Source organism: Macaca mulatta, chromosome 7, assembly GCF_049350105.2.
Source record: "Macaca mulatta isolate MMU2019108-1 chromosome 7, T2T-MMU8v2.0, whole genome shotgun sequence".
Lineage (NCBI taxonomy): Eukaryota > Metazoa > Chordata > Mammalia > Primates > Cercopithecidae > Macaca > Macaca mulatta.
Window position 1 is genome coordinate 27,824,998 of NC_133412.1, and position 22,019 is coordinate 27,847,016.

Sequence of the window (22,019 nt, forward strand, 5' to 3'; positions counted from 1 at the left end):
CATCAGTGACCACCCTCCATTTCTGTACTACAACTTCTTTTTAGCACTTTTTATCTCACATACTTTTGGGGTCACCATTCTTAACCACTGAACAGATATATACACCTACACAAAAATATCTGTGTGTGTGTGTGTGTGTGTATATATATATATATAATGAGGCTAGGGCAACAAAATTATATCCGTCCAGTTGTAGCCCTAGTCCCCAGCTATATATGAGATATCTTTTCTCAAAACCAAACTTTTAACTTTTTCTTTTTTTTTTTTTTAGTAGAGATGGGGGTCTTACTGTGTTGCACAAGCTGGTCTCAAACTCCTGGCCCCAAGCAGTCCTCCTGCCTTGGCCTCCCAGAATGTTGGGATTATAGGCGTGAACCACCACATCTGGCCCTTTTCAGCTTTTTAAATAAAAATTTGGGAAATTTCAACAAGTCACATTCTTCTGATAAAGTGGGTTTTTTCGGTATTCTTGGCTAGAATTATTTTTTGCCACACTCAATAAGATCAGAACTCCTTTATGAGAACTACAGGTGTTTCTAAATCTGCGAAGTGTTTGTATTTACTTTTATTCTTTTAATTTCTATTTAAATGTTGTCTTTGAGATATTAATATAGAGCTTAAATAATCTTATTTCCAGGCTGATAATCGGAAGAGATATAAAGAAGAAAATAATGAACATCTTGATGACTTTAAAGCTGCAGAACATGCCTGGCAGAAACACAAGCAGCTCAATGAGTCTATTATTGTTGCACTTTTTCAGGGTCAATTCAAATCTACAGTACAGTGCCTCACCTGTCACAAAAAGTCTAGGACATTTGAGGCCTTCATGTATTTGTCTCTGCCGCTAGCATCCACAAGTAAATGTACATTACAGGTAAGTTTAAGATAGAGAGAAAATGATGTATTGGATAAAAATGCTGTTTTTATGGATATAGAGATGTATATTATTCAATTTATTTCTGGTCTTTACCCTTATAAACATTTTATCAGTAAAACTCGGCCAGGCGCAGTTGCTCACGCCTGTAATCCCAGCACTTTGGGAGGCCAAGGCAGACAGATCACGAGGTCAGGAGATCAAGATCATCCTGGCTAACATGGTGAAACCCCGTCTCTACTAAAAATACAAAAAATTAGTCGGGCGTGGTGGTGGGCGCCTGTAGTCCCAGCTACTCCGGAGGCTGAGGCAGGAGAATGGCATGAACCTGGGAGGTGGAGCTTGCAGTGAGCCAGGATCGCACCACTGCACTCCAGCCTGGGCAACACAGCAAGACTCTGTCTTAAAACAAAAAAAAAATGTTATTGGCAAAACTCAACATAAATTCTGTTTTATAATTAGGCCTATGTAGATTAGAAAGAATTAGAAATTTCTTTTTTAAAGATGCCTTTATTAAATATTCTTTCAGGATTGTTAATGTTTTTAAAAAGTTTTAAAAGTTAATTTGGAGAGTTGTCTGTTGACTAACTTAGGCATACTTTTGGTAAGCATTTGCTTTACATGGGGATATCAAATAAATATCCTGTTTTCCATGTATCAACAATGTTTCTTATCTAAAAGCTTGTTGATACCTTTAGTTTTAAAGTACCTCCAGAATGTCATTTCTTCCAACAGGTTTTCCCTGATGGACCAGGTTAGGGGCTTTCCTGGGTCCTATCACAACACACTGTAGGTAGCACTCACCACGCTCTGTGCTGTCATTGTTCACTTGTCTATGCTCCTCACTAGATCACAAGCTTTGGGAAGGCAGGAACTCTTTTGTGTAGATTGGTGTTGAATCACTGGTGCCTGCAGAATGACTGACTAAATAGGTGCTCTCTGACAGTATTGAAGAAACGAATTAACGGGTATCTGATCTGCTACTTGTTTTTTTCTGCCAGGATTGCCTTAGATTATTTTCCAAAGAAGAAAAACTCACAGATAACAACAGATTTTACTGCAGTCATTGCAGAGCTCGACGAGATTCTCTAAAAAAGATAGAAATCTGGAAGTTACCACCTGTACTTTTAGTGCATCTGAAACGGTAAAGGGGAAAGTTTTTCTTCCTGTTCAGTGAAATTAAATGAAGGAATTTTAAGTCCTGTGTAATTTATACTTGTTGTACTACCTGCCATGGGTACATAACAAAGGACAATTATCTGGTTACAGTAGATCTAGGAAAATAAAGCAGAAATGAGACCGTTAGTTCACCTCAGTGTTGTCAGTATCAGAGCAAAATGACAGTACCACCATTTCATGTAATTCCTTATGACTCAGTTTCTATAAAATAAAATATTGCATTTCAGATATAATTTTAAATTACAAAGCATCAAGTGAAAATGTATAAAAATGTTACCGTATAATTCAAATGCAAATTAGCACATGAAATGTAACATTCAAACAGCAGACTAAAGCACAACAGACTTAGTTCTGTGTTAAATGAAATTTATAATTTTAAAGTATTTTAACAATAAAATATGTTAATGATACCATTAAGTGCAGAGATAATTTTGTCCAGATTTTTCCAATTGATGGAACAGATCTAGTCCTATAATAGAAGGAATAATGACAAGCGTTCTAAAACACGAACCAGATCTTTTGCTGATTCTTTGGTCTTCACATAATCCATGTAACTCAAGAACTTTGAGTTGATTTTTTGAAAAGCTTTTTAAAGGAAGTTGCACTTTTTTATTGAGAACTGTAATTTTTGTCAAAAAAAAGCATTTGTTAAAAATGTGTTATCTTGTATTGAGATTCTTAGTTCCTTATGTTAATTTCAACATTTACATGTTCAGATTTCTCTTGTGTAAAGTTTTTTCCGTTGTCCTATTTGAGGATTGTGGAAGTATAAACATGCTATAAGTGATTACACATTTGTTAAAATTTTTAATGTTGAAAAGTTAGAAAATTCTGAAATAACCATATTACACCAACTAAGATATCATTGTTTTAATGTTTAAAGGAGCAGAATATGCCAGAATAATGGATTGAATGGCATTATTTTAGTCAGTAGTGTCCCTACTGTCAATTCCTGGCTCTGGTTTCCTCTGAAGTACAAGCTTCACTCAAGAGCAGCTCTCATTCTTTCTTTTGTGGTGATCAGCATTATAAACATGTGGGTCTTACCTTCGTAGAAGACTCATGTAGCAGTTGAAACTGGACCAGAGTGTAGTCCTACCTCTACCATTCTTGCTGTTTGACCTTAGGCACATCATTAAATATCCATGTGCCTCAGTTTTCTTGTTTGTAAAATGGAAATGAAACCAAATGTCTTTAACAGGTTCCTCTACTACTAAAATTCCAAGTCTTTGTATTTGAAATGGATTTTATAGTGCTGGCTAAAAACCTGGATGTTAATGAATGAGGATTCATCCCGGTATCTTCCTCTGTCAGTGTAATTGTAATGTTTTGTTCTGCAGTTTTTCCTACGATGGCAGGTGGAAACAAAAATTACAGACATCTGTGGACTTCCCGTTAGAAAACCTTGACTTGTCACAGTATGTTATTGGTCCAAAGAACAATTTGAAGAAATATAATTTGTTTTCTGTTTCAGTAAGTATCTCTTTGAACTGAAGACTTTTTGTTTCAAAGCAAGTTCAAAAAAAAAAGTTTCAAGTGGTTTCCTGCCTCAAGGAAGAGTAAGAATAACATAAAGCTTTGAAACTATTGGCATATTTTAAACAATTGAAATTGAATTGATTTTTCTATCTTGTTTGGCACAGAATCACTACGGCGGACTGGATGGAGGCCACTACACAGCCTATTGTAAAAATGCAGCAAGACAACGGTGGTTTAAGTTTGATGATCATGAAGTTTCTGATATCTCCGTTTCTTCTGTGAAATCGTCAGCAGCTTACATCCTCTTTTATACTTCACTGGGACCACGAGTAACTGATGTAGCCACATAAGGAGACATAGGTTATAAACTAGTTATCTTTTAAAAGGCTCAGCAACACACCTCTTGAAATGCTTATCAAGATAATGGTAGCTATAGCTGACCGATTAGAGGAATTCTAGGACAGTGGGAGCTGTGTTACTAGCACTATATAATTCCGGTCAGTGCTGACAAATAACATTTAACAAGTATTGCAGTAAGCATCACTTACAGGTACCATTTATTTCAAAACAACTTTTTTAGTCTGCTCCAAATTTAAAATAATTAACTAGCTAAGCATTATTATTCTACTGGTCTAAAAACCATTGTATCTTTTTTTTTCCTTTTCACTGTTATGGCCTTTTCACATTTCTAAATCCCATCTTGATATACTATGAATACTCTAGAATGATGTAAAGCAGATAGGAATGTATGTGTACATATTTATTGCATACTTGCACATCAAATCGATGTACATAGTTTAACACGTCCTTTTGTGAAACCTAGAACTCAGAGGATTGCTTTTTTTCTTTCAGCCTATTTTGAGTAACTTCAGTGCTTTCTTAGGGAAATGACAGGGCAAAGCGATTTTTCTGTTGGCTTTGGGCTGTATTTGTGCACTAAATCTTTATTCTAAAAAAATAAAATGGAAACTAATTTTTTTAAAATGAGAATTTCATTTACAGCTACATTAAAATCTTAATGAGAAAAATAATTTACAACCCTGTGGGTGTTCTGTCTTTAATATTGTATTATCAAATATGGGACAGTAAAACCATAGATTTTATATACACACGTGCTATATAATAACACCCAGAGTCATACTTTCAAGACTAGTATTCTCATATATTGAGAATATTCATTCTAAATATTAAAGTAAAAAATGCTGGGAGTCAGGCATGATTGCAAAGTGAACTGCATTGTAAATGACATCTTTACAGAGTGATGTATTAAGAGGGTTAAAGGAGCTTATAACTTATTTAACCGAGGGACTCAGTTGCTACCTATGTAGTCAGTAAAACACTCCATACAAAAATAAGATTCTAAAAGTGCTTCAGAAAGATACCACCATTAGCAGGCTCTCAAGGAGATGATGAAAGGATCGGGTTCAAACTGTGAAGCTGACAACTTTCCATGTTTTTCAGTTAGTGTAAGACACTACTTGGCTAAATTACTGTATCAGATATATTCAAATCATATTCTTAAACTCAGAGCCATTTGAACAAAAATTGTTTTTGTTTAGCTTCATGAGTCTCTTTGGGAAATAATTTGTTGAATATATATAATTAAGAGATATTTTCTGATAAACGCCAAATTTTGAAACCTGAACTCGCTATATAATCTGCAGTGTTTTGAAGGCCTCCATCCATTAGCACTGTATTATATTCACACTGCCTTTTTAAGTGACCCAGGACCCATCTTCTGATTGACAGACTTATCTTAAGATAAAAGGTTGTGTAACATGCCCACAAGGCATAAAAATGTTAATAATGCAAGTAAGTTCTATGAGTTTAATGACCAAGCAAAATTCTACCACCAGATGCTGATTGCTTGTTTTGCAGTGTTCAGGAAACACCATTTTCCTGGCTCTTAATGCTTTTGTATTGGTATGGAAAAGGGCTGGCAGCTATAGAACAGGAGATATGCCGTAGCATTTTGAACGGAAGTATCTGGAATCTCACTGACTCGTGTGTCATCAAAGCTATACCAGGCCTGGGTGAATGAATTCTTGCAGAAAGCAGTGTAGTGGCCACCATCCAGATCACCAAAGTGGTTCTATGGGAGAAAGGAATGTCAAACTTAGTATTCACATACAAACACTAACTACTGGAACAGAAATGATAGGGCCAAGAAATGCTTTTTAAATTGTCCCTTATACTAAATTAAAAGTGGTAATTTTGTCGTTAAATCATGCATATAGCCCGACTGCTATATTGCTTCTCATTTCATTGTAACTGCTTATATATTGTGCCCATTGATTATCATCTGTGAATAAAGACAATATTTGGCAGCATCTGATTAATGTTTATCAGTGAATATTTAGTTAGCACTTACTAAACATCAACTATTAAGCATTAAAGGAAATTTTACAACAAGATAATTCAGGCCGGGCACAGTGGCTCACATCTGTAATCCCAACACTCTGGGAGGCTGAGGCAGGCGGATTGCTTAAGTCCAGGAGTTCAAGACCAGCCAGGGCAACATAGCGAGACCCCCCATATCTTTAAAAAAAAAAAAAAAAAAAGGCTGGGCGCCGTGGCTCAAGCCTGTAATCCCAGCACTTTGGGAGGCCAAGATGGGCAGATCACGAGGTCAGGAGATCAAGACCATCCTGGCTAACACGGTGAAACCCCATCTCTACTAAAAAAAAAAAAATACAAAAAAACTAGCCGGGTGAGGTGGCAGGCACCTGTAGTCCCAGCTACTCGGGAGGCTGAGGCAGGAGAATGGCGTAAACCCGAGAGGCGGAGCTTGCAGTGAGCTGAGATCCGGCCACTGCACTCCAGCCTGGGCAACAGAGCAAGACTCCGTCTCAAAAAACAGAAAGAAAAAAGAAAAAAAGATGAGCTAGGCATAGTGGTGCACACTTGTAGTCCCAGCTACTTGAGAGGTTGGGGTGGGAGGATCTCGAGGCTGGGAGGTCGAGGCTGCAATGAGCCGTGGTTGTACCACTGCACCCCAGCCTGGGTGACGGAGTGAGACCCTGTCTTTAAAAAAAAAAAAAAAAAAAAAGGGCCGGGCGCGGTGGCTCAAGCCTGTAATCCCAGCACTTTGGGAGGCCGAGACGGGCGGATCACAAGGTCAGGAGATCGAGACCATCCTGCCTAACATGGCGAAACCCCCTCTCTACTAAAAAAGTACAAAAAAACTAGCCAGGCGAGGTGGCAGGCGCCTGTAGTCCCAGTTACTCAGGAGGCTGAGGCAGGAGAATGGCGTAAACCCGGGAGGCGGAGCTTACAGTGAGCTGAGATCCGGCCACTGCACTCCAGCCTGGGCGACAGAGCGAGACTCCGTCTCAAAAAAAAAAAAAAAGAAAAAAAAAAAAATCTTACTTAAATGAACTTACAATTTTAAGGTTAGGATAAGCCACAAAAGAGACATTCAGTGTTAGAATAAGGATCTTAACTACATGTTGCTACAGCACAAATTGAGGGAGCTATGTAGCAGCCACCCCTCAGTCACCTATAGAGCACAAAAAATAATGTGTCTCATGTTCCTTTTTCCATGTCTTTCCCAACCCAGTATTGTTTGGAACAAAGGCATTAGAGGGGTGTACTTCCAAGGAGGAGTCACAGTGTATGATAGGGGTCAGCAAACCACGGCCCATGGGTCGACTCCAGGCTGTTTTTGCAAGACCCATGCATTAGCAATGGGTTTTATATTTTTATATAGTTGGGGAAAAGATCCAAGTAATAATAGTGTTGTTACATGTGAAAATTATATGACATTCAAATATCAATGTCCTTAAAGTTTTACGGGAACACAGTCATGCTCATTTGTTTACACTTTTCAGTGGCTGCTTTAATGATACAACAGTAAAACTGAATAGTTGCAGCCAATACCGTATGGCTTACGAGGCCTAAACTATTTACTGTTTGGCCTTTAACAGAATAAGTTTGCTGACCTCTGGTGTAGAGGGAAGAAAATTGATTATTTGTTAACTTTTTTTATTTATTTTTTGAGATGGAGTCTATCTCTCTCGCCCAGGCTGGAGTGCAGTGGCGCGATCTCAGCTCACTGTAACCTCCGCCTCCCAGGTTCAAGCGATTTTCCTGCCTCAGCCTTCCGAGTATCTGGGACTACACGTGCGTTCCACCATGCCCGGCTAATTTTTTGTATTTTTAATAGAGATGGGGTTTCACCGTGTTATCCAGGATGGTCTCGATCTCCTGACCTCGTGATCCTCCCACCTCAGCCTCCCAAAGTTATTTATTTTTAAGATGGAGTCTCACTCTGTTGCCCAGGCTGGAGTGCAGTGACATGATCTCAGCTCACCACAACCTCTGCTTCCTGGGTTCAAGCTATTCTCCTGCCCCAGCCTCCCAAGTAACTGGGACTGTAGGCATGCACCACCACACCCAGCTAATTTTTCGTTTTTTTAGTAGAGACGGGGTTTTGCCATGTTTGCCAGGCTGGTCTTGAACTCCTGACCTCAAGTGATCCACTTGCCTCCACTTCCCAAAGTGCTGGGATTACAGGCGTGAGCCACTGCACCCAGCCTATTTATTTTTAGAAACAGTTTCTATGTTGCCCAGGCTGTACATGAATTCCTAGGCACAAGCAATCCTCTTGCCTCAGCCCCCCAAATAGTTGGGACTACAGGTATACACCACCATGTCCAGAATGAAAATGGATTTATCTAGTTAATTTCAACTGTGAATTCGGGTGTAATAGAGTACATGGTGACCTTAGTGAAATTATTTAACCTTTCTGAGCTTTAATTTCTCATCTATTAACATGACTTGTTTTGTAGATCTGTTATCAAACATCCCATGTATTGAGAGCTAGTACACAGGAGTTATTTATTCAGTATTCCCTTCTACCTTCATCTTCTCCACCTCTCTCCTTACAGGTAATAGAAATATCCAAAATTCACATTTAAAAGATCAAGGTTCTACCGGGCGTGGTGGCTCACGCCTGTAATCCCAGCACTTTGGGAGGCTGAGGCAGGCGGATCACTTGAGGTCAGGAGTTTGAGACTAGCCTGGCCTACATGGTGAAAACCCATCTCTTCTAAAAATATAAAAATTAGCTGGGCATGGTGGCGCGTGACTAATCCCAGCTGTTTGGGAGGCTGAGGCAGGAGAATCGCTTGAACCTGGGAGATGGAGGTTGCAGTGAGCTGAGATGGTGCCATTGCACTCCAGCCTGGGTGGAGCCCTAAAGAGGAAATTTAACAACAGTATGGTGTGTGGTTTATGCTTTGTGACTGCCTGAGCGTAAAGACAGTCCCTGGTCTCTGTAACCAGTATGCTTGGGTTTTAAAGGTCACGCAAGGACACTAGAGGTAAAGTCTTAGGCCCCCTACAAGGTGAGAAGTTGGATTGAGATCCCCATACAAAGCCAGGACCTTTAAAGACATTCACCCTCCATGAAAGGATTAAAACAAAAATCCACCCTCTAGTACTTGTGTTAGCTTGGACTCACGGTACAGAGAATAAAAGCCATTCCTGGGAATTTGTCACCGTGGACCCACCTTCTCACCAGTTTGGGATTCAAATTTATACTACTTGTGTGCTCTGAGAATCCTGTGAACTTAATATGAAAAGTATTTCTAGGGCAATTGCCAGAAGGAAACAGAATTTCTGGGTTGTTGCATGTTAACTCAGACTGAACAGGATATCCACATGTGAAACCCCAATGAAGTTGGGATGACAATACAAAATAACAGAACATGCAAGGAGACAATTTATCATAAGAGTCCGAAGGCAATAAGATTAAACCCCCATTTAATAAATGGTGCTGGGAAAATTGGCTGGCCATAAGTAGAAAGCTGAAACTGGATCCTTTCCTTACTTCTTATACGAAAATTAATTCAAGATAGATTAGAGACTTAAATGTTAGACCTAAAACCATAAAAACCCTAGAAGAAAACTAGGCAATACCATTCAGGACATAGGCATGGGCAAGGACTTCATGTCTAAAACACCAAAAGCAACGGCAACAAAAGCCAAAATTGATAAATGGGATCTAATTAAACTAAAGAGCTTCTGGCACAGCAAAAGAAACTACCATCAGAGTGAACAGGCAACCTACAAAATGGGAGAAAATTTTTGCAATCTACTCATCGGACAAAGGGCTAATATCCAGAACCTACAAAGAACTCAAACAAATTTACAAGAAAAAAACAACCCCATCAAAAAGTGGGCAAAGGATATGAACAGACACTTCTCAAAAGAAGACATTCATACAGCCAACAGACACATGAAAAAATGCTCATCATCACTCGCCATCAGAGAAATGCAAATCAAAACCACAATGAGATACCATCTCATACCAGTTAGAATGGCAATCATTAAAAAATCAGGAAACAACAGGTGCTGGAGAGGATGTGGAGAAATCGGAACACTTTTACATTGTTGGTGGGACTGTAAACTAGTTCAACCATTGTGGAAAACAGTGTGGCGATTCCTCAAGGATCTAGAACTAGAAATACCATTTGACCCAGCCATCCCATTACTGGGGATATACCCAAAGGATTATAAGGTATGCTGCTATAAAGACACATGCACACGTATGTTTATTGCGGCACTATTTACAATAGCAAAGACTTAGAATCAACCCAAATGTCCATCAATGACAGACTGGATTAAGAAAATGTGGCACATATATACCATGGAATACTATGCAGCCATAAAAAAAGGATGAGTTTGTGTCCTTTGTAGGGACATGGATGCAGCTGGAAACCATCATTCTCAGCAAACTATGGCAAGAACAGAAAACCAAACACCACATGTTCTCACTCATAGGTGGGAATTGAACCATGAGATCACTTGGACATAGGAAGGGGAACATCACACACCGGGTCCTATTGTGGGGAGCGGGGAGGGGTAGCATTAGGAGATATACCTAATGTAAATGACGAGTTAATGGGTGCAGCACACCAACATGGCACATGTATACATATGTAACAAACCTGCACGTTGTGCACATGCACCCTAGAACTTTAAAGTATAATTAAAAAAAAAAGAAAAAGATTAAACCCCCAAATACTTTAGATAATAGAATTATTAAGCAGAGGCTACAAATAAAGTATATTTAAAATTAAATATATTTAGAAGAAGGAAACAAACTTTGGAAACTAAATAGAATTTTCAGAAATGGGAAGTACAACATAGCTGGCCGTCCATATTTATGGGCTCTGCATCTTCAGAATCAACTAATGTGATGGGAAAGATTTGAAAAAACAATACAACAATAAAAATGATACAAATTTTAAAATACAGTGTAACAAGTATTTACATAGTATTTATATTGTATTAGATATTATAAGTAATCCAGAGATGATTTAAAGTATATGGGAGGATGTGCATAGGTTACATGCAAATACTACTCCAGGCCTGGCATGGTGGCTCACACCTGTAATCCCAACATTTTCGGGGGATGGAGGTGGGCAGACTGCTTGAGCCCAGGAGTTCTAGACCAGCCTGGGCAACATGGCAAAATCCTGTCTACACAAAATACAAAAATTCACCAGGCATAGTGGCACATGCCTATAGTCCCAGCTACTTGGTAGGTTGAGGTGGGAGAATTCCCTGAGCCCAGAAGTTCGAGGCTACAGTAAGCCGTGACTGAGCCACTGCTCTCCAGCCTGGCAACAATGAGACCTTGTCTCAAAAAACACCATAAAAGACACCATTTTATATAGGGCCCTTGAGCATCTGTGGATTTTGGTAGTCAAAGGGATCCTGGAACCACCTCCCTGCAGATACCAAGGTACAACTGCACTGGAAATTAACTTAATGAAGATATTAGGACAGAGAATTAGAGAATGAATAAACTATAAATTGAAGTTGGGTAAATTAGCAAGAATGGAGTAGTGATGGAAAATACGGGTTAAGAGGCATGAAAAATTGAATGAGAATATCCAGCGTATGTCCCGTAGAAGTTCTAGGAGGAGAGAATCAAGAGTAGAGGAGCAAGGCAATATTAAAAGTGATAATGGCTGAAAATGATTAATGAGACACGAATCTTCACATTTAGGAAATGCAGTGAGCCAGGGATAAATAAAAATAATACTGCAGAACAACAGAGATAAAGAGAAAAAGCTTTAAAGTAACCAGAAAGAAAGTTTGCCCACAAGAATCTAATCTGCTGGTAGAAGTTCTCCATACCAGCCATAGAAATCAGAGACAATACAGTAGCTTCAAAATAATAGAGAAAAATAACTGTCAGTCTAGAATTTGATTTCTAGTTATTATCCAAGAAGGAAAGTGAACTAAAGACTTTTCAAAGACTGAGAGACTTTAGGATAATAGACCCTCACTGAAAAGCCTACTGAAATATGTGCCACATGAATTTTAAAAATTGAATAAAGAAGGAAGAAGCGAGACATAATAGACAGTGATTAACAAAAAAGACCGATGAAGATCCAGGCAAATATAACCCAATATGAACTGTAGAAAACCATGATAAATAATGTCTGCTTTAGAGGCATATTAAAAAATGAGTAAAAACTGGCTGGGCATGGTGGCTCATGCCTGTAATCCCAGCACTTTGGGAGGCCAAGGCAGGAGGATCGTTTGAGCCCAGGAGTTTGAGACCAGCCTGGGCAACATAGTGAGACCTGGTCTCTAAAAAAAATTAAAAAGTTAGCCATGCACAGTGGCATGCCTGTAGTCCTAGCTACTTGACAGGCAGATGCAGGAGGATCCCTTAAGCCCAGAGTTCAAAACTGTAGTGAGCTATGATTGATTCCCCTAGTGCACTCCAGTCTGGGCAACAGAGCGAGACCCTGTCTCAAAAACAAAAACAAAAAATGCGGAAAACAATAGTTCAGTGATCAGAATCACAATGTTCTAAGAGCCTTCCATTTGTTTGGGAGCAGAGTATAAGGATCTAATTAACTTTAGGCTTTAAGTATGGAAGCTGTAGTTTTTAGCATAATTACTAAAGAATCAAAATGTATAACTTCCAAAGTTGTAGAGGGAAAATAAAGAAAGCTTTATCAATTTAGTAGCAGCAAGAACAACAGGGGACACAACACAGCAGAGGTCCCCAACCCCCCGGGCTGCCGGTCCCTGACCTGTTCTGGACCTGGCTGCACAGCAGGAGGCGAGCAGCAAACCTGCCTGAGCACCGCCGGCTATCAGGTCAGCTGCTGCATTAGAGTCTCACAGCAGCACGAACTCTATTGTGAACTGCGCACGTGAGGAATCTAGGTTGCGTGCTCCTTATGAGAATCTACTGCCTGATTTTCTGAGGGGGAACAGTTCAATCCCAAAACCATGCCCGCCCCGGCCCCCGTCCGTGGGAAAAAAAACCCTGTCTGTGGAAAAATTGTCTTCCGCAAAAATCAGTCCCTGGTGCCAACAAGGTTGGGGACTGGAAATTAGAAAAATAAGGCTAACATAAACACAAAAGAAGATATGACAAGTAAATCCGAATTTATTACTAGTTGAAATACATGGGATGTACTAAATTTACCAAATATTTACTGGATTTTAAAAATCCAGTTCTAGCTGAGTGCGGTGGCTCACGCCTGTAATCCCAGCACTTTGGGAGGCCGAGGCGGGCGGATCATGAGGTCAGGAGATCAAGTCTATCCTGGCCAACACGGTGAAACCTTGTTTCTACTAAAAATACAAAAAATTGGCCAGGCTTGGTGGAGGGTGCCTGTAGTCCCAGCTACTTGGGAGGCTGAGGCAGGAGAATGGCTGAACCCAGGAGGCGGAGCTTGCAGTGAGCCAAGATGCCGCCAGCCTGGGCGACAGAGGGAGATTCCATCTCAAAAAATAAAAATAAAAAAATAAAAATCCAGTTCTAGGCCAGGTGTGGTGGCTCATGCCTGTAATCCCAACACTTTGGGAGGCCAAGGCGGGCAGATCACCTGAGGTCAGGAGTTCGAGACCACCCTGGCCAACATGGTGAAACCCTGTCTCTACTAAAAATACAAAAATTAGCTGGGCCTGGTGGCATGTGCCTGTAATCCCGGCTACTTGGGAGGCTGAGGCAGGAGAATTGCTTGAACCTGGGAGGTGGAGGTTGCAGTGAGCCAAGATCATGCCACTGCACTCCAGCCTGGGTGACAGAGTGAGACTCCATCTCAAAAAAAAAAACAACAACAACAAATCCAGTTCTATGCGCTATATAACATTTAGAACTCAGAAAAGCTGTATTTCTTTGAGCATCATGTTGGTGCTTAAAAAGTTTCAGATTTTGGAGCATTTTGGATTTTCAGATTAGGGATGCTCAATTTGTCATAGGTAGAAACTACCAAGAGAATGTTAAAGTAGCTATACATCAGCTAAAATGGTCTCTAAGATAGAATGTATTGTAAATGAGTCACTTTATAATGAAAAAAGGTTTAAATCACCCAAATTGTATAATTTGAAACTGCTACCTACCTAACAAAACAGATTTGTTAAAAACAAATGACAGAACTATACAGAAGTTTTGACAAGTCTACCATCATAATGGAAGATTTCAACTATGGATCAAGCAGACAAAAATATTAGTATAGATACAGCTTTTATAATACATACTTAGATGACATAAAGTATCTGACTCCTGAAATAGAACTGCACTGTCTCAACAAATATAAAAGAGTTAGTTTAGGCTGGGCGTGGTGGCTCATGCCGGTAATCCCAGCACTTTGGGAGGCCAAGGCAGGCGAATCACAAGGTCAGGAGTTCGAGACCAGCCTGGCCAACATGGCGAAACCCTGTCTCTACTAAAAATACAAAAAATTAGCTGGGCGTGATGGTGGGCGCCTGTAATCTCAGCTACTCAGGAGGCTGAGGCAGGAAAATCGCTTGAACCCGGGAGGCAGACGTTGCAGTGAACTGAGATCAAGCCACTGCACTGTAGCCCGGGCGACAGTGCAAGACTCTGTCTCAAAAAAAACCAAAAAACAGTTTAATATAGACCCTAGTTTTTGAACACAATACAATTAGCAGTCAATTCAAAAAGATACCCCACAAAAAATCAATGCTTTTGGAAATTATAAAAACACTTCTAAGTAACTTTGTAAATAAGAAATTATAAAACACTTATAAGTAAATAGTAATGAAAATATTATATCAAAACATGGGATGCACTGATGTCTGAGAATGTCTCAAAATTAATATGGTGCCAAGAAGGGAGTGGGTCAGTATTAAGATGAATTGATCATTTATTTTATATTCAAATCTCTTGCTTCGCAAGCTAGCTGATGGATGCATGGGGGTTTGTTATGCTGTCCAATTTTGTATATGTTTGAAATATTCTATAATTAAAAAAAGACAGGCAGAGAAAGTGGCAAATAGACATTTGTAGTTTTAAATGCTTGTATCTTAAAGGATAGACTGAGTGTTAATAAACTGAACACTCAGTTTAAAACATTAAAACATAACAGATTAAACCCTAAGGGAGTAGAGGGAAGAGGTAACACTGTAAGAGGAGTAACCCATTAAAAAAAAAGTAAAAGTTGATCTTTTAAGACAAAATACTTTGGACGTTAGCCTGCTGCAGTGGTTCATGCCTATAATCCTTGCACTTTGGGAGGCCAAGGCAGATGGATCACCTGAGTCCAGGAGTTTGAAACCAGCTTGGGCAACATGGCGAAGCCCCCCTCTATAAAAAAAAAAGTACAGGCCGGGCGCCGTGGCTCACGCCTGTAATCCCAGCACTTTGGGAGGCCGAGGCAGGCGGATCACGAGGTCAGGAGATCGAGACCATCCTGGCTAACATGGTGAAACCCTGTCTCTACTCAAAATACAAAAAACAATTAGCCGGGCGTGGTGGCAGGCGCCTGTAGTCCCAGTTACTCGGGAGGCTGAGGCAGGAGAATGGCGTAAACCTGGGAGGTGGAGCTTGCAGTGAGCTATGGCGCCACTACACTCCAGCCTGGGCAACAGAGCGAGACTCCGTCTCAAAAAAAAAAAAAAAAAGAGACAAGTCAATGATAAAATTAAAAATGAAAAAACATGTAATAGCTACAGATCCAGAATAAATTTATTGTTAATACCCTAAAAACTTGATGCCAGCCAACTGAGACCTTAGATGAAACAGACAAATATCTGGAGAATAAGTTACCAAAATGACTGAAAAGAAATACATGGCTCACACCTATATTTTTTACAGAAATTGACAAGGGCCAGGAATAATCAAAATACTACTGAAGAATAAGAATAAAGTTGTGATGGTAATGACTTAGGGAATAATGATGGTTCTTGCTCTGCCAGATATCAATATTTATTTCAAAGCTATAGCTATAATTAATATTCATAAACTAAATTAAGCATTCAATTAATATTAAATTAATAAATTTAATATGTATTTTAGAGCTGTAATTAATACAGTATGGAATTAGCCCAAATGTGAACAAGTTGACCAACACACACATACAGCATAGGAAAGCCAGCATTATATGTTACTGAGGAAAAGAGGAGGCTGAGACATTTGGTTGTTCATATGGAGAAAAATGAAATTGAATCCCTAATTTGTACTACATTTTTGTCAGAAGTGCAAAACAATTTAAATTTTTGGAAGACATATAGGTAAATATCTTTGTAATTGCAGGGTTGGAAAGGATTTCTTAAATGAGACACAGAAAAGGACTAACTAGAAAAGATTGATGTTCCAACCAAATTAAAACTTGATTGTCAGCAATTACTAAAAGATACAACAACCAAATGCAGTTTGTGAATTTTGGATGGATTCTGGTCTTTGAAAAAAAAAGTTACAAAAAAAAAAAACCTTGTGACAATTGACATTTGAATATGAATCTATGAATATAAGTGATGAAATTTTAAATTTTCTTACATATAATTCTGCTATTGTGGGTATGTAGAAGAATGTGGTTAAGAGATGTAAGTTGATCTACAAAGTGTCATAAGATTTAAATAATTCGGCAAAAAGTTAGATATACATGTGTATAGATGTGCACATATATATATATATACAGAGAAAGTACAAGTAATACAAATGTATACACTGCTTAATGTTGATAATTGAATCCAGCTGAAATGTACACCAATGTTTTGTTTTTTGGTTTTGTTTTGTTTTTTTTTGAGACGGAGTCTCGCTCTGTCGCCCAGGCTAGAGTGCAGTGGCACGATCTCGGTTCATTGCAAGCTCCGCCTCCCGGGTTCATGCCATTCTCCTGCCTCAGCCTCCCAAGTAACTGGGACTACAGGCGCCCGCCACCACGCCCGGCTAATTTTTTTGTATTTTTACTAGAGACAGGGTTTCACCATGTTAGCCGGGATGGTCTCGATGTCCTGACCTCGTGATCCGCCTGCCTCGGCCTCCCAAAGTGCTGGGATTACAGGCGTGAGCCACCGCACCCAGATGATGTACACCAATGTTCTCTGTACAATTCTTTCAGATTTTCTATATGTTTGCAAATTTTTATTTTAAAAACTTGAGAGAGAGCACTTGAAAAGATGCTCCACATCATTAGTCATTAGGAAAATGCAACTCAAAACCATGACTTACCACTTCATACCTACTTTGTATGGGATGGAATAAAAAATGAGAGACAATAACAAGTCTAGTTGAGGATGTGGGGAAACTGGAACCTCAGACATTGCTGGTGGGGACAGAAAATGCTGCTGCCACTTTGGAAAACAATTTGGCAGTTTCTCAAAAGATTAAACAGAGTTACCATATGACCCAGAAATTTCACACTTTGGTATATACCCAAGAGAAATGAAAACATGTTTACAGAGAATCCTGTACATAAATGTTCATAGCAGCATTACTTACAACAGCCAAAAGTGGAAACAAGCCAAATGTCCATCATTGGTTGGATAAAGGAAATGTGGTATATCCTATACAATGGAGTATTATTTGGCAATTAAAAGGAATGAAGTACAGATACATGCTATGACATGAATGAAACCTGAAAACATTATGCTGAATAAAAGGAGATAAAAACAGAAGGTCATATATTCTATGATTCTGTTTATTAAAATACCCAGAATAGGCCAGGCACTGTGGCTCACGCCTGTAATCCCAGCACCTGGGGGAGCCGAGGCAGGTGGATTGCTTGATGTCTGGAGTTTGAGACCAGCCTAGGCAATATGGCAAAACCCCATCTCGACCAAAATATGCAAAAATTATTGGGGCGTGATGGTGCACACCTGTGGTCCCAGCTACTCGAGGGAAGGAGGAGGGAAGATCACTTGAGCCCGGGAGGTTGAGGCTGTAGTGAGCTGAGATTGCACCATGGCACTCCAGCCTGAGCAGCAGAGTAAGATACTGCCTCAAAAAATAAAATAAATAAAATTTTAAAAATACGCAGGATAGGCAAATCTATAGAAATATAAAGTAGGCCGGGCGCGGTGACTCAAGCCTGTAATCCCAGCACTTTGGGAGGCCGAGACGGGCAGATCACGAGGTCAGGAGATCGAGACCATCCTGGCTAACACGGTGAAATCCTGTCTCTACTAAAAAAATACAAAAAAAACTAGCTGGGCGAGGTGGCAGGCGCCTGTAGTTCCAGCTACTTGGGAGGCTGAGGCAGGAGAACATAAACCCGGGAGGCGGAACTTGCAGTGAGCTGAGATCCGGCCACTGCACTCCAGCCTGGGCGACAGAGGGAGACTCCATCTCAAAAAAAAGAAATATAAAGTAGAGGCCAGGAGCAGTGGTTCATGCCTGTAATCCCAGCACTTTGGGAGGCCAAGGTGGGTGCACCACTTGAGATCAGGAGTTTAAGACCAGCCTGGCCAACATGGTGAAACCCCACTTCTACTAAAAATACAAAAATACACCTGTAATCCAAGCTACTCGGGAGGCTAAGGCAGGAGAATCCCTTGAACCTGGGAGGCAGAAGTGAGCTGAAGTCGTGCCACTGCACTTCAGCCTGGGCAACAGAGCAAGACTTTAAAAAAAAAAAAAAAGTCCATATATATATATACACACACACACACACACACACAAAGAGAGAGTGTGCGAGAGATAAGGCTAGTAGTTGCCATGGACTGTGGGAGAAGGAACGGGTTACAGGGTTTCTTTTGGGGATACCGAAAATGTTCTAAAACTGGATTGTGGTGATAACTGCACAACTCTGTGAATGTACTAAAAACCACTGAACTGGCCAGGCACAGTGGCTCACACCTGTAATCCCAGCACTTTGGAAGACAGAGATGGGCAGATCACTTGAGGTCAGGAGTTCCAGACCAGTCTGGCCAACATGGTGAAACCACATCTCTACTAAAAATATTTTTAAAAATTAGCCAGGCATGGTGGTGCACCTGTAATCCCAGCTACTCGGGAGGCTGAGACATGAGAATCATTTGAAACCAGGAGGCAGAGGTTGCAGTGAGCCAAGTTCACACCACTGCACTCCAGCCCAGGTGACAGAGCCAGACTCTGTCTCAGAAACAAACAAAACAAAAACAACAAAAAACACAACTGAACACATTTAAGCTGAATTTTGTGGTATGTGAATTATCTCTAAGAACTTCTTTTTAATAAAATTGGGAAACAAAAAGATCACGTATAACAAACCAAAAACTGAGAGAAGTTATTTCTAACACATATAACATATAACAAGACAGGATCTAGAACATGTAAAGGACTCCTTCCAATCGATAAGAAAAATAACCCAGTTTGTAAAAATGTGCAAAAGACAAATATTTCATAGAACAGGAAAGACTAAAATGAGATAATTTTATATCCATTAGATGGCAAAAGTTAAGAAGTCTGATGATCCTGGTAGGGGTATGTATTGGTATAATCACTTTGAAAACAACATTACTTAGAAAGTTAAACATGCACATACTTTATGATCTAAGCGACCTCACTCCTAAGTATATACATGAGAGAAACTCTTACACACATATACATGCAGGGATGTCCCCATAATGTCGTTCGTGCCAGCAAAAATCTGGAAACAATGAAATGTCAATCAATAAGAAAATGGATACTTTATGATATATTCAAACAATGTACATCATAGGCTAGTGAAATTATAACCACATGCAACAATATGGATATATCTTTAAAATATTTCATGAAAAAGTAAGCTGGGCACGGCAACTCACACCTTGTAATCCCAGCACTTTGGGAGGCTGAAGGAGGGGGATCACCTGAGGTCATGAGTTCGAGAAAAGAGTGAAACTCCGTCTCAAAAAAAAAGAGTGAAGAATCAAGCCACAGAAGGTAATTTAAAAATGTACACCCAAGATTTAAAAAGAACTACAATTCCATAAGAAAAAGGCAGGCCACAGAATAGGAAAAAGAGCAAAAGACTTGTTTAGGCATTTCACAAAAGAAAATACATGAATTTAAGTAGATATTTAAACCACAATGCCATTCTACTATATGGGCAACCAGAAGGGCCAAAACAAAACGGACAAAAGACTACCAAATGCTAACAAGGATTTAAGGCAACTGAAACTTCCAGTCATTGCTGGTGGGGTTATGAACTGGTACCGTCGCTTTGGAAAGCTACTGAGCAGTATGTACTAAAGCCAGACATATGCATATTTTTGAACCAGGAGTTTCACTCCTAGGTATGTAGTCAAAAGAATTGTGTACATTATGTTCCCCAAAAAAACAAGAATGTTTATAGCAATCCTCTTTGCAATAGTCAAAAGCTATTAATTACCCAAAAGTTCCTAAATGGTACAATGAATTACTAAATTGTAGTATTTTCATACAATGGAATACTATACAGCAATGAGAATGAATAAATTACAATACATACAACAATATGGATGAATGTTACATAATTTTGAATGAAAGGAGCCAGACACAAAAAAGGATATACTGTACAATTCCATTTATATGAAGCATAGAATCAGGCAAAAATCTATAAATCTGTCCTGACAGAAGTCAGTGGTTTTCCAGACTCGAAGGCAGGTACAAGTGCAGATAGGGTGCTGGTAACATTCCTTTTCAACTCTGTTCTGCTGGTTACATGGGTATGTTCACTTGAAAATCCATCAAGTTTTATCCTCGTGGTTTGTGTACTTTTCTGTATATATGTTCACTTCAATAAAGGTTATTTTTGGTCGGGGGCAGTGTCTCATACCTGTATTCCCAGCACTTTGAGAGGCTGAGGCAGGCCAACTGCTTAAGCCCAGGAGTTCCACAGCAGCCTGAGCAACATGGAGAAACCCTGTCTCTACAATTTTTTTTTTTTTTTTTTGAGACGGAGTCTCACTGTGTTGCCAGGCTGGAGTGCAGTGGCGAGATCTCGGCTCACTGCAACCTCCGCCTCCTGGGTTTAAGTGATTCTCCTGCCTCAGCCTCCCAAGTAGCTGAGATTACAGGTGCATGCCACCACACCCAGCTAATTTTTTTATTTTTAGTGGAGATGGGATTTCACCACATTGGCCAGGATGGTCTCCATCTCCTGACCTCATGATCCGCCTGCCTCAGCCTCCCAAAGTGCTGGGATTACAGGCGTGAGCCACCATCCCTGGCCTACAAATTTTTTTTTTTTAATTAGCTGGGCATGATGGCATTTGCCTGTAGTCCCAATCACTCAGGAGGCTGAGATGGGAGAATCACTTGAGCTCAGGAGGCGGAGGTTGCAATGAGCCGAGATTGTGCACCACTACACATTAGCCTAGGAAACAGAGAAAAGACACAGTCTCAAAAAAAAAAAAAAAAAGGAAAAAAGCATTTTTTAAAAAACAATGAAGAAATAGAAACCCTGACTAGACCTATAATGGCTAAAACAGCCTAAGTCAGCATTTTAAAATCTACCCACCAAGAAAAACGAAATTCCAAGACCAGATGGTTTTCCTGCTTAATTCTAACAGATTTTCAAGAAACAGATTTTTATTTTATACAATCTGTGCCAGAAAAAAGAGTGACAAACTCACTTTATGAGCCTCGTGTTTTGTTGTTGTTGTTGTTGTTGTTGTTGAGACAGAATCTCGCTCTGTCGCCCAGGCTAGAGTGCAGTGGCGTGATCTCAGCTCACTGCAACCTCTGCCTCCCGAGTTCGCGCCATTCTCCTGCCTCAGCCTCCCGAGTAGCTGAGATTATAGGCGTGTGCAACCATGCCTGGCTAATTTTTGTATTTTTAGTAGAGACGGGGTTTCACTATGTTGGCCAGGCTGGTCTCGAACTCCTGGTCTCAGATGATCCGCCCGCCTCAGCCTCCCAGAGTGCTGGGATTACAGGTGTGAACCACTGTGCCCAGCCCATGAGGCTTATTCTAATAAGACTGATACCCAAAACAGAAAAGGGCAGTCTAAGAGAATTATAGGTTACTCTCTCAGTTGTGATAATAGATGTAAAATACATATGTATGTGTGTGTGTGTGTGTGTATATATATATTTAAACACCTTTAGCAAAAACAAAATTAAGGAATAAATCAGTTGATGTAACTTACTACATTAATAGATTAAAGGAGAGATTTCGGACTGTAGTTCTCTTGTCTGGTAAAACATACACATGCATACACATACACAAAAACAAATTTACGTGTTAAGTGTGTGTCAATGCATTCTACAGTACTGTTTCTAAAAGCAAAGTATTTGATATAACCTCACTGCCCAGCA

The 22,019-nt window shown here is 39.8% G+C and overlaps 2 protein-coding genes across 17 annotated transcripts in view; one reads left to right on the forward strand and one right to left on the reverse strand.

Annotated features, from left to right (window-relative positions):
* Positions 1-4,560, forward strand: part of USP8 (ubiquitin specific peptidase 8) — a 78,351-nt gene extending 73,791 nt beyond the window's left edge. For 12 of the 16 annotated variants that reach the window (XM_028850510.2, XM_015142210.3, XM_077938533.1 and 9 more), the window contains 4 exons: positions 638-874; positions 1,876-2,018; positions 3,394-3,526; positions 3,697-4,560. In XM_028850510.2, coding sequence (XP_028706343.2) covers positions 638-874; positions 1,876-2,018; positions 3,394-3,526; positions 3,697-3,882 — 699 coding nt within the window. In that variant the 3' untranslated portion in view covers positions 3,883-4,560. 16 annotated transcript variants of the gene reach the window in all.
* Positions 4,561-5,438: 878 nt separating this feature from the next.
* USP50 (ubiquitin specific peptidase 50) overlaps positions 5,439-22,019 on the reverse strand; it is a 46,857-nt gene continuing 30,276 nt past the window's right edge. Inside the window, exon 7 of the mRNA XM_077939400.1 lies at positions 5,439-5,624. Within this exon, the coding sequence (XP_077795526.1) occupies positions 5,439-5,624 (186 nt within the window). The remainder of the gene's footprint in view (positions 5,625-22,019) is intronic.